The following is a 14,161-nucleotide window of genomic DNA, read 5'->3' on the forward strand; positions in this document are numbered from 1 at the left end:
GCAATTACTAATAACCTTGCACAGATTGTTCATTTACCAACAAGAATACCAGACAATCCTAACCATGCAGCCAATACACTTGATCTTTTTCTTACAAACAACCCTTCTAAGTACACGGCCGAAGTGAGTGGTTCTTTAGGCACCTCAGATCACAACTTGGTGATTGCCTCTTTTTCAATGGAGCCTTTATCTCATGGCTATTCCTAACCTCGTATTGTCTGGCATTACATGGATGCAAAATGGGATGACCTGCGAGATTTCTTTTCTTCTTTTCCTTGGTCGGATTACTGTTTCAAAACTTCTGATGTCAAGGTTTGCTCAGATCGTGTCAGTGAAATTAATTTTTCTTGTAGGAATAGAATCCTTTATTCCACATTCCACCTTAAAATCTTGTCCTTTATCTAAACCTTGGTTTTTCAATAAATGTGCTAAGGCTGTTCAAGAGAATGTTGCATACTGTAATTGGCTTGTTTCCAAATCTTCAGATTCATTTTCTGTCTACACCAAAGCTCGCAACAATTGTGAAGCAGTTATTAATCAGTCCAAACTAGATTTTGAACAGGCTAAGAGTAGAAAACTTGCTTCTTGCCCTAATGGCAGCCGAGCATTCTGGTCTCTTGCCAAAGCTATTGGCCGCAACTTTTGCCCATCTCTGCTCCCACCTCTGTCAAAACCAGATGGTTCTGTTGTCTGAGAATGATTTTATTGAGCATTTTATTAGCAATTATTTACACAATCAGCAGAAATTATTTCAAGGCTATCACGTTTCTGTGAAGCGTGGTGCAACCTCTTCCATATGCTCCACTAAGAATAGCCAAATAGATTCAGATCGGATGAGTACAGAACCCAGTCTTTAAATTCTCACGATACTATTACTGTTACTTTTACCTTGAAATGGTGCGCTCGCTCTTTCTCTCTCTCTCTCTCTCTCTCTCTCTCTCTCTCTCTCTCGTTGGAAGGGTCACTGTTCATTTTTGATGTGCTGTCATAGTGACCAATGAAGAAGTACACCTTCAGGGATTTATTTACTCCTTGAATGACATACCTCCATTAAATTTTGCACCCAAACTTGTGTCACACTCTAAATATTGATTCATTTTACTTAAACTACTTTATATATACAGCAGAATGTCGGTTATCCAGAATAATTTTAAAGGCTGATCTTTCTCCTTTTTTTTTTTTTTTTTTTTATTAACCTGGTAGTACAGTAAGTGCTGGTTATAGTGATCACGTTTGCAAATTGAATTTTGATTCTAATAAGCTAAAGATCGATTTGCTGCCTGTTTATAACAGGTTGTACAAAAATCCCAATGAACCGAAAAATCCAAATTGTTTTTATTGTTTTATGATTGTAACCTCTAGAATTCTATGTGACCTTCAGAAATATCAGAGACTACTGGGTTTTCTCGGAAACTATGAGTGAATTGCAGATTAGTTTAGCTCCAGATTTGGTAAGAATAATATCAGCCCGAAACTGCGTGATTTATTATTTTTCTCAATTTTTTAAGGTAAAATGTGAACGACAAGAAAACGGCAGTTTTAACATTGCAACAAAAAACAGAAATTATTAATAGAATTAGAAATGGTGAAAATTTAGGAAATCTCTCCAAAGAGTTTAAATGTGGGGACTTCAACAATTTACCCCATCAAGAAAAATTACAATGCTATAACAAAATTTGTGTCGATTAGTGGAGGATCTAGCAGGAAAAAGACAATATCGAAACCTGAAAATGCCACTTTAGAGAGTGAACTTTATTTGTGGTTCCTGCAGAAGTGAAACTTAGGTGAACCAGTGTCTGGTCCAGTGTTGTGTGAAAAAGAATTGGATTTTAATTGAAAATTAAGAGGTAATGAAGATTTTTAATCAAGCACAGGTTGACTGAAAAACTTTAAAAGGAGACAAGGTATATGTGATCTAGATATTCAAGGCGAGAAACTTTATGCAGACAAATTGGCAGCGGTGTCCTTTAAAAGTAAGTTTGCTTCAGTTATAGCAAATTAAGGGAAAGAAACGTTTATAACGTTGATGAGATGGGCTTATTATGGAAAGCTTTACCGAGAAAAACCCTAGCCACTAAAGGAGAAATGCCTGCACCAGGTTTTAAGATAAGAAAAGAGAGAGTTACAATTTCTGTATGTGCAAATGCTACTGGGACGCACAGATTGCCCATGTTCGTTATTGGCAAGTCAAAAAACCAAGAGCATTTAAAAATCTTTCTAATTTTCCTATTTTGTATAAAACTCATAAAAATGCCTGGATGGATGTTTCTGTTTTCCGAGATTGGTTTATAATTTTTTTTTATTTAATTAATCTTAAGGTAAGATTAAATTTATTTAATCTTACCTTACGTTTTATTATCCGGAAAATATGGCTATCCGGAAGGGGTCTGACATCAATTATTTCAGATAACTGATGCTCTAGTGTAATTGGATGAAGCCAAGGATTCCAATGTTATGAGAGATAGAGACTGAAAAGAGCACAGATAGCAACCAGATCTGCTCTAAATGTTTTAAAATGTTTTACTTCTAATATTAAAACAATTTAATTTGTATTGCATCCTGAAATATTTCAAAAAAAAGCATATAAAAAAATAAATTAAAACTATTCAAAAATATGCATTTCAAATTTCTAAAAAAAATTTTCACAAACCTACTTTTTCAAGAAGTCTTAGTACTGAAAATGCAGCACTATAAATATCTTCAAAACATTTTTGTTGTACAGATGATGAGGTGGGCTTGTCACTAAAGAGCAGTTTAATTTGGCTAGCAGCAAACATCCTTATCTCATGAGAACTACTGCACAGGAAAGTGAGGAATTCAGTATGCACACTTTTTGTCTCTTCATTTTGTTTCCACTTAGCCCATTCTTGTTTAGGATCACACTATACAATATATTATAATTCATTTAGTATTTTAATCAATTTTATATACATTTGAATTCTATCAAAAGTTGCCAGAATTTTGTAAAATCTCGTAATTTTAAGACACTTATATCTGTAAAACTGCATGGAGATGAGGCAGCAAAGGGTTTAAAAGTGGGTTTAGAATAGTGAGAAAGGGATTAGAAATTAAACTAATTAAAAACATCCACAAAAAGCTGAGTATACTTCAGTCTTTGAGCCATTTGTTAAAATTAAGGAAAGGATGAAGCACATTGGTAACTGAAACTCAGTTTTCAAACACTTTTTTAAAATGTTAGAACAGAATATGTGTTCGATGGCTCATGTGTTAGAGACTGTGAAGCTGTCTCTAACAATATTTCATAAGTATGTTTAATAAACATTTTTTATGAAATGCTAGATCACCAAATTACATATCCAATACATGGCCTTCACAACACAATATGTTTCCTAATAAGAAATTCAAAACAAGAATTTGCGTTGTCACAATGAACATTTAATTTTCCAAAATAAAGTTTTCCACATTGTTCCCTTTCCTACCCTTTTTTGCTCTGTTCTTATGTTGACAGAAGACAATTGACTCAAAGCCTATGCTGAACTTCATCTTTTTTGTGGTTTTAATTAGTTTCTATTTCATTTCTCATTACTCTAATCCCATTTTTAACTATTGATACCAGATATACGGATGATTCTACAGAACTGAATATCATAAAATTATTAAGTTTTTAACAAACTCTTAAATATTTGATAATGTATCAACACTACAGGTTATAACCATAATTCAGTTTTCAAGTTGCCACTTTTAAAGTAACTGAAGCTGTAATAAAATTTGAACTTATGTTAACAATCCTGGTGGCTGAATGAGACTGCCTAGTTCATAAGTTAAGTATCTTAATTATAAATCATTTGAATGAGAAAGAAATACTTGGTTATGTGCCTTCAGTATCTTTTCTCTGCAATTTGAGTGATTTAGTCTCATATTTTCTTTGCTTAATCAAGATTGCTTTTATTATCAGAAAAGAATCTGTTTCAGTTTATTAAGTGGAGCAGCCAAACAAAATAAGAAGTGAAAATGAAATCATGCTTGAGGGTAACAATAAAGAATCATCTAAAATTAACTTGTACTAAAAAGGAAATGTATTCCTTATTTTAAATGCAGAAAAATCTTAGGTAAGTGTAGCATTCCTTGGAGTAAAAAAAGAATAATGAAAACAAAAGGATGAAAAAGAAGAGCAAATGAAATCATCCAAAGGATAAGTTATAACAATGAAGAATCATTTAAAATTAACTTGTGCTAAGTATGAAATTTATTTCTTATTTTAAATGCGCAAAATCTTATATGTGCAGCATCCCTTGGGGTTAAAAAAAAGAGAAACAAATTTGACTGGGAGGAAGGAAAACTATATATTCTTTGGCATGAATATCACTATACCTATTTATACTCCTTCAGGGCTATAACCACATCATAAAAAGCTGAGAACATATATGGAAGGAGCAATGACTGAAAATATCTGCTGTAGTATGCTAATATTCTAATTTATAATTCTATTCAGTTTCATTTTCAAAACATGCAATTATTCTACTTATCAAACTACAAGATACAAAAGTTGAAATTAAAAATTTAAGAAAAAACTAACTAAATTTGAGGACATTATATGGAATTACTACGGAGTAGGTTTAGTAAAGACACTTTGCCATGTGAAGTATTTAATTAGTTTACTAACCTACTTAGTGGTAATTCCATGTAATGCCCTTCTCAAGCTGTTGTTCCAATAAACTAATTAAATCATGCTGTAAAGTGTCTTTATTAAGAAAAAACTACTTTATTATGTGTTTAATATCTATATTTATTTCAGAACAAAAGATGCATCACAGAAAAACAATGTAACATAAATTTCTATTCATTACAGAAAATGAAAAGGAATCCACTCACTGCTATTGTGATTCATATCTGCTTTTTTTCTTCCATAATTGGTGTTATGACGACAAATGTCATAATCTTAAATAGTATAATGTCTTCTGCATCTAGGGTAGTGGTTCTCAAACTTATGTCACTCAAGGCACCTAACACTTGATCACTATTGACCTGAATGGAGTAGGGTCACACCTTGTAGCATACCTTGAATAAGACTGTGGCACCCTAAATAACTGCAGGACACAAGTTGGAATTAATGATCTAGGGTATTGTTAATTCTACATTACTTGAACAATCTGGCAGCTATCTAGCATTTCATTAGGTGCAAATAAAAAAAAATAAAAAATTAATCCAAACAGATATTGCCTACTTTTTTTACCCAATTGGCATGATTTTGATAGATTAACAATTACTTATTAATAGAAACATTTGGTGTTTGTCTGGAATCAAGGCTCGTTGAATCTTCAGTTCTGTTAACCACTTTTTATTTAGTGGACAGGATATTTTATGAGAATTATTCTATTTCAGTTAAATGCAATCCAAAATTGGTTATGCTTCATATGCCACCAAGATATATCAACCGTGCTTCCTCCAACTACAGCTTCACATCTCCTTCACCCCACCACCTATTACTTGGGATCAATATAAACAAAAATTCATTCACTACAGTATTTCTTTATTTGGTACAATTCTTTTCCTTAAATATTAAAAAGGAGGAGAGTAGTGGCTGCCATCAGCATAATGCTAAAAGGACAACATAGCGTCTTTCACAGGCAAGTTCATGAATGACTTCTTTAAAGACTTCTTTACTTATGTAAGCTCTAGAAGGAAGGGGATGAATCAGATTGGTCCACTTAATATCAATGGTTCCACTGTTGATGATTCTACTCAGATAGCTGACAAACTGAATGAGTATTCTGCACCTAATTCACACATGAGGAGTTATTCAGGAAGGGGAGTACCAGAAGTTTATCAAAATCTGGCAGGGAGCTAAATGATTTTGTAATAACTGAGAGCAAAATGGAGGAGAAATTGTTGAAGTTAAACATAAGGAAGGCACCTGGAATGGATATTTGTTTTTGTTATTATTTTTTTTTTTTTTAGGAGCATTAGCAACTAAGGCCATATTGCTCCGGGGATATGCGGTGGTCATTCCCTGACCTTTCCGCAGCCTCTGTATTTGGTGGGCACGGGCTCAAACCCCAGTCTAATCAAGAAGCGTGTGCTACGCACTGCTGCTCCTGCCCACCTGGCTACGGAGGCGCCACCTGGAATGGATGGAATCAATCCAGTTATATTAAAGAAGGCAGCAAAGGAAGTAAGCAGGCCCGTAGCCATTATTATGAGGGTATCCTTGGACAGAAGGGGAGGTCTCCATGGACTGAAGATGTGCAAATGTTTCCCCAATTCACAAAGGGGGATAGAAAGGTGACACAAGTAATTACAGACCTGTTAGTTTAACTTCTGTTCCAGGGAAAATAATGGAGTCACTTGTTAAAGAAGCATCAGGATCATCAAGAAAGACAGCAGTAATAATTCAGACACAGCATGGGTTTGTTAAAGGGAAGTCTTGTCTGACCAATTTGATTGGATACTATGACATTGTCACAAAGGAACTGGATACAAAAAATTATTTTGATATAATATACAGTCAATTCCAGTTATTTGGGACACATCGGGACTAGCGAATTTTGGCCCGATTAAGGGGCTGCCCCAATTATGCGAAGTTTCACATAAATAGTTAAAAATACAGCTTTATAATTGATTTTCTGTACGATCAAATCACCATAGTAAAACACCATTCACTATATGATATGTAGTAAGCGCCGGTCATTGTGATCACGTTTGTGAATTGAATTTTAATTCTATTAAACAGCTATTCTAATTAGTGAAAATAGCAGGAATATTATCCACAGGCTATAAAAGTAAAGATATATTAAGTACAAATTTACACTTTATTACCTTACCAATTAAAAAATTAAATGATATGTGAAAATCGGAAGAATATTTTCTACAGGTTAGTAAAATAAAAATAAATTTATGCTTATGTGCATAGCCTAATTAATACATACTGTAATATGTACGTACTAACTACAACAGTTGATATTTCTGTTCACTGACATTTGGGGGAGGGGTTAAAATTTGAAACAGTATAAAAGATAAGCAAACAATAAAAAAGAACATGGCACACACAAATTGCGAGTAATGCTATGTACGCAAGTGAGAACGAAGTACCAAGTTGCAAAGATTAAAAAATAGGAATGAAGAGAAGATTCTGAAAATTTATTTTTTTTATATGATTGAAGATTTCATGGAAATGTAAACACGTTTCACCATAATAACGTAAACACTCACAGAATTCCAGGTGTCGGTATTGTCACAAATTCAATAAGATCAAGTTGATTATCCGTTTATAATAGATTGCACTAACAGAAAAGCTCAATAAATTGAAAACTACTAATTGTTTAATGGTTGTGACCTCTAGAAATATGACCAGACAATGTGGTATGGTCGGAGACAATCATATGGTAATCTCGAGTGCTGCGGTCTCCTGCTCCGATTAAACGGCATGTTGTCCCAATTAAGCGAAGTAAACCCTGGCTATTTTCTAGATTGGGTTCTGTTCTTTAAGATTAATCCCAAATAAACGGCTGCCCCGATTAACCAGTGGCCCAAATAACTGGAATCCACTGTACTTGGATTTCAGGAAAGCTTTTGATACTGTTGCAGATGGAAGACTACTTGTTGTTGTTTGTTTGGTTTTTAGGAGCATTAGCAACTAAGGCCATATTGCTCCGGGATATGCGGTGGTCATTCCCTGACCTTTCCGCATCCTCTGTATTTGGTGGTGACGGGCTCGAACCCCGGTCTAATCAAGAAGTGTGTGCTATGCACTGCTGGTCCTTCCCACCTGGCTACGGAGGCGCCATGGAAGACTACTGTACGATTTGGAGCAGTATGGCATTAAGAGCAAGTTGCTACAATGGATAAAAGGATAGTTGAGGGGGAGAAGACAGAGAGTGGTAATAAATGGAAACTGCTCTTCATAGACTAAAGTTATTACTGGAGTTCCCCAGGGATCCATGTTGGGACCATTGTTTTCTGTATTTATCAATGATATTGATGAAGGCATATCAAGCTTAATGTCCAAGTTTTCAGACGATAAGAAGGTTGGTAGGGTTGTTAATGATAGTAAGGATACTACTGCAACAGGATCTAGAAAAGTTGAGCAGATGGGCTGAGAGGTGACAACTGGAGTTTAACATTGACAAATGCAAAGTACTGCATATGGGTAGCAGTAACTCCAGAGTAACATACCAACTGTGTGGTACAACACTCAGGGTAGTGGAGAATGAAAAAGACCTGGGGGTAATTGTGCAGTCAGATATGAAGTTGAGAGTGCAGGCAGGCTGCAAGAGTAGTTCATCATCCAGTCAATGATATATAGGAATTTTGCTAGCAGGGTATAATGAGTTGCTCAGATTATGCACCTGAGTGGGCATAAATTCAAATTGAGGAAAGATGGTTGTAGAACAGATGTGTGGAAATTTTCCCTTAGCCAGAGGGTGGTTGATTGCTGGAACAGATGTCCATCTGTTGTGGAAGTTGAAAGCTTAAATAAATTCAAGGCTGAACTAGACAAACTTTTGGAGTGAATGGATAGATGAAACAGGAATTTGGTTTTTTTTTTTTTTTTTTTTTGGTAACTGATGCTAAATAAGCTTGCTTTCTTGTATCATATGCCTCTACTAATGCTAATAAGCACATTTAAAGACACATCAAAAGCTAAAATTTTTTCAACATTATTAAAATAATCAAAAATAGAGCAAATTTCAGAGTAATGTGGCATTAAGGATTATCTCTTAATGGGAATATAAAAGTTTGTATTAAAAAAGCTACAGTGATGTTTGAAAGAAGAATTAGAACATGGTATAAGGTAAAACTTAAAGTGAGGCAAGGCTAATTGTGACCCCCTTTTATAATTTCCATGGGTTATTTGTTAAAATAATGTATGCATTAAGAAATGTAATGGTTTATTATTATTGCACATGCCACGTGTTTTTCAGTCATCTGTACTACAATTGTACTAATTTCCTTTAAAGTTGATAAAGCAGATCACTCCAAAAGCTTCTTTATCTGTATGTTTTGTTTTTATTGCTATTCATATATTTTAGCTTTTATTGCTATGCAATAAAAGCGAAACCTGTAAACCCATCAGCATAAATGATTTGGATGATGATGACAAGGACTGAATAATCAAAAAAGCATAGCTTTTATTACTATGCATATATTTTAGCCTTTATTCTATAAAATTTTTCGTTATACTGTATTTTATGTTTTCAGTACATTTTATAAAGTTTCATTTTTTATATTTCATCGGGGGTGCAAAATGTATTTTAATATAAAAGACTAAATTACTACACAAAGTTTGGTGTGTAAAATGTAAAAATCAGATGAAAGATATTCAGCAATGAATGTCAGAAAAAGGTTGTAGAGAACTTGGTATTGAAATTAGTTGCATAAAGGGAATATTACAAAAGTTGGAAGAGACAAGAAAAATTAAGAGTGGAGAATAAATAGCCAAAATTGAAACAAGTTAGTAATTAAGCATATCTAGGAATCTCAACAATGGAGATTGAAGATTACACAGAAATAAAAAATAAAATTAGTAAAGTGGGAAGTGTAGGGAGTCAGTTAAATAACAGTCATTTGAAGAAAAAGAGCAATTAGCAAAAGACAAAACTAGCCATTTATAGAAAAGAATATACACCTATTTTAACCTTTATATTTCAGAGTTGAATAAGGAAATTTATCAAAAGTAAAATCTTCAGAAATAAGTGTTTTAAGAAAGATAAATGGAACTAATGGAAACAGTGGCAAAACACCACATTACAAATGAAGAAATCAGAACAAAACTCAGGGTAATAAATAACCAATCAAAAATAAATAATAAGAGGACCAGAGTCAGACTAAGAGGAAGGTTGTTGACAATAACTGGATTATTGAAAAATGTTCACATAATGCATAAAACAAAGAGGACCTATGCTGGATAGATTTAACTAGAAATAGGACAGCGTTAATGAAATATGTAAATGGAAAGTGGATACATCAGAAGGGCTGTACCTGTTGGTATTATCATAGAAACCTGTAAACCCATCAGCATAAATGATTTGGACAATGATGATAACAAGGACTGAATAATCAAAAACTGGACAGCAAAATTAGTAATTTTGAATATCAAATAACAGTCTTTAATGAAGATAGAGGATTAAATATTTATACATGAAAAACAGAATAAGTAAAAAAAAAGCTTTAATAAGCCAGTTAAACAAATTCATTTTGAGAAAAACTGAAAAATTAGAATAAAATTAGCTGTTTATAACACAATTTTTAAACCTGTTTAACCTATGGAGCTGAAATCCATAGGTTAAACAGGTACCAAATAAAGGAACTGATAAAAAATTAGAATCTTCAAAACTCAGTATAAAGAAAAATGGAACTAACAGGTCAAAGTGATGGCACGATCATATTACATATAAGGAAATAGAAAAAACTTGGGATAACTAATAGTAGTAGTAGTGGCATGTGATGCAAGAAAGCAAGTGAATGAGCTTATGCAGCATCAGCCAAAAAAAAAAAAAAAAAAATCACACCATTCCCTCCAAATGCCTGTCCAGATCCTCCTTAAATTTATTCAACCTATCAACTTCCACAATGCCAGATGGAAGTTTATTCCAGCAATTAACCACCTGCTGGCTAACTAAAGGCAAATTTCCACACATCTACATCTGTCCTTCTTCAATTTCAGTTTATGCCCCCTTAGGTGCGTAATCTGAACAGGTGGAAGAATCCCATCAGAATTCAGTGTGCTCAACCCATTCAAGGCCTTATACACTTCAATCAAATCACCTCGCAGATGCCTAGTCTCCAGCTGCTGCAATTTGCAGAACTTAAGCCTCTCCTGGTAAAAGGATCCCTTCATTCCCTTCACCAATCTTGTTACCCTTCTCTGTACACGTTGAAGCAAATCTACATCCTTCCTAAAATGAGGCCTCCAGACCTGCACTCAGTACTCAAGGCGTGGCCTGACCATTGCCTTATACAGAGGGACAATCACCTCCTTTTCCCTGTTAACAAAATTCTTGTATATCATTGACAACAACCCATGACCTACCCTGCAGCCTTGTCTGCATTGCTCAGAAAACTTCATATCTGACTGCACAATTACTCCCAGGTATTTTCATTTTCTACCTCCTTAAGTGTAGTACCACACAGTTGGTACGTTTCTCTGGGGTTACTTCTACCCATATAAAGTACTTTGCATTTTTAAATATTAAACTTCAGTTTTGCCCTTCTCAGCCCATCTGCCCAAATTTTCTAGATCCTGTTGCAGTAACACATTGCCATTACTGTCATTAACAACCCTGCCAACCTTTGTATCATCTGCAAACCTCGATACTAAGCCTGATATACCTCCATCAATATCATTGATAAATATACAAAACAACAGTGGACCCAACACCGAACCCTGTGGGACTCCACTAATAACATTAGTTCAAGAAGAGCAGCACCCTCTGTCTTCTCCCACTCAACTATCCTTTTATCCATTGTAGCAACTTACCCTTAATACCATTCTGCCCCAATATGTACAGTAGTCTTCCATGCGCAATAGTGTCAAAGCTTTCCTGAAATCCAAGTATATGATATCAAAATTATTTTTTGCATTCAGTTCCTTTGTAACCACATCATAATAACCAATCAAATTTGTCAGACAAGACTTTCCCTTAACAAACCCATGCTGTGTCTGAATTATTGCTGCAGTCTTGTCTAGATGATCCTGCAATGCATCTTTAACCAGTGACTCCATTATTTTACCCGGAACAGAAGTTAAACTAACTGGTCTGTAATTACTCGTGTCACCCTTTGACCCCCCTTTGTGAATTGGGGATACATTTGCACATCTCCAGTCCGTGGGGACCTCCCCTGAGTCCGAGGATGCTCTCATAATTATGGCTAAGGGTTTGCTTAGTAGCTTTGCCGCCTCCTTTAATATAACTGGATAGATGCCATCTACCCCAGGAGCCTTTCTTATGTTTAACTTCAACAATTCTCCTCCACTTTGCTCTCAGTTATTACAAAATCATTAAGCATCCTGCTACAATTTGATAACCTTCTGCCATTTTCAAAACTTAATAACTCCTCATGTGTGAATGTAGATGCAAAATACTCATTAAATTTGTTTGCTATCTGAGCAGGATCATCAACAGTGGAACCATCGATATCAAGTGGACCAATCAGATTCATCCCCTTCCTTTTAGAGTTTATATAAGTAAAGAAATCCTTGCTGTTTTTTTAGCATATTTTGCCAAAGATTTCTTGTAATCTGCCTTCGCCTGCCTAACTTCCTTGTGACCTGATTACAGACTAGCTTATATCTGCCATAGGCTTCTGAGTCGCTTGATAATTTATATGCATCCCATGCATTTTTCTTCTCTGTCACGAGTCTCATTAGTTCATTAGATAACCATTTAGGCCTAAAACTTGAACAATATTTCTTAATAGGTATGAAACTTTTAGTAGCATCCAAAATTAATTCCTTGAATGCTTCCCACTTAGAATTTACTGTTGATAACATCGTCAGTTGATCCCACTGTACAGAATTTAAAAACTGTCTGAGACCACTGTACTCACCATTACGGAAGCAAAAACCCTTTCCTTTACCCCTGATGATAATTAAATCTTTAAGTAAATCCCACATCAGTACACTGTGATCACTGCGACCTAGTGGTTCCTTTATCTGCAAATTCTTAATACACGAATGATCACTGCTGATAACCAGATCAAAGAGTATTACCCTCTCTAGTTGCCTCTCGAACATGCTGCTGCAGAAAACAATCATCCAATAAATCCCCAAAAGTCTTACTAGTGTGTGAGTGACCAACTCACAAGTTCCAGTTAATATCTGGGAAGTTAAAATCCCCATTATAAGACATTCTGATTTACTAGCCCACTCTATTTCTCTGTACAATTGTTCATTGTACTCATTAGGCCTATAACACACTCCTACTCTTATTTTTGCTTTCACACTGCTTATGTCACACCAAACTGACTCAACAGTGCACTGTTCATCTATATTAATTGGATGCACTTCTTTTGGTTTTATGTTTTTCTTAATTAACAGCATAACACCTCCCTTCCTATCCTGCCTATCCTTTCTGTACACATTGTACTCCCCAAATTCCAGTTCTGCATTCTTTATATCTGTGTGACCCCACGTCTCTAATATCCAGTCAAAGGTAAGCAAAGCAAACTTAATATGTTATGGGGCAAGCAGAAAGGATGGGAGAAGAGAGCTAAGCTAAATAGATATTTGAAGAAAAACTGGATGGTAATAAGCCCAAGGGGAAAAGAAGGATAAATATGTGAAGCAAACATTTCAAGAAAAAGGGTTAAAGATCTAGAAGGAATGGATATCATGTAAAAAAACAGTTAATGGAAGGGTGATGATTAAAAACACTGATTTACACTGTCACTGTGATCTGAAGACTCACTGAATAGAGCAGATTTTGATGATGATGATACTTTAAATCTTAAAACTAAAAGAAAACCTTTCTGTTGCAATCATTACATTCATGCTGCTAATTACATAAAAGACTATACATATCTCTGAAATATTGAGAAAGGAACTAAATGTGAGTCAGCACTCTAGCATGGAGATTTTTTATGCTCTCCCCATCCATCAATACTAAGATATATGGCAATATTTTTTTTTAAAAAGTGAGAAAGTCCAATAAATAACATATTATATTATATAAATATTTCAGTGACATTTTAATTATTTTTGGAAATAAATGCATTTCTTCTTAGATATAATTATTTTGGCATGTTATCTTAAAGGAATTTTTAACATTTTTATAAACATGTTCAAGTGTCAATCTTTAAAAAAATCAATTTAAAAAAAACTATAAAAATCAATCTATACAGATTTTATTAAATCTACAAAAAAATTTATTAAAATTATAATCCTTACCTCCATCACAACTGCAAGTGTCTGTGCAAGTGAATACAAAATTTTTTTGTTGCGTTTGTCTTTCATATCCCTGAAATATTAAAAAATATTAGTATGAGAACTATTAGATAAAAAGAAATATGTATATAATACACTTATTTTTAGACTTTGGCAATTAGTTGTTTCTATATTTTAATGGTCTCCTCTTGCTTCTTTCTTCCCCATTTCATCCCCAGTGAAGTAGAGAGTATGATTTTCCATTTTAATCATTTTAACTCTATTAAAGTGCATATGGATGGCTTCCTATAGCAGTTTTATGTATTATTTTCAACTTGT

General features: G+C 34.3%; 1 protein-coding gene across 1 annotated transcript in view; it reads right to left on the bottom strand.

Moving 5' to 3' along the window:
• LOC150081400 (serine-protein kinase ATM-like) overlaps nt 1-14,161 on the bottom strand; it is a 313,728-nt gene that overhangs the window by 82,465 nt on the left and 217,102 nt on the right. Inside the window, exons 21-22 of the mRNA XM_090380190.1 lie at nt 13,847-13,916; nt 2,655-2,882 (exon numbers count right to left, since the gene is read on the bottom strand). Of these exons, the coding sequence (XP_090236316.1) occupies nt 2,655-2,882; nt 13,847-13,916 (298 nt within the window). The remainder of the gene's footprint in view (nt 1-2,654; nt 2,883-13,846; nt 13,917-14,161) is intronic.

Source organism: Mastigoproctus giganteus, chromosome 8 (genome assembly GCF_048544385.1).
Source record: "Mastigoproctus giganteus isolate SK-2022 chromosome 8, ASM4854438v1, whole genome shotgun sequence".
In the NCBI taxonomy this organism is placed as follows: Eukaryota; Metazoa; Arthropoda; class Arachnida; order Uropygi; family Thelyphonidae; genus Mastigoproctus; species Mastigoproctus giganteus.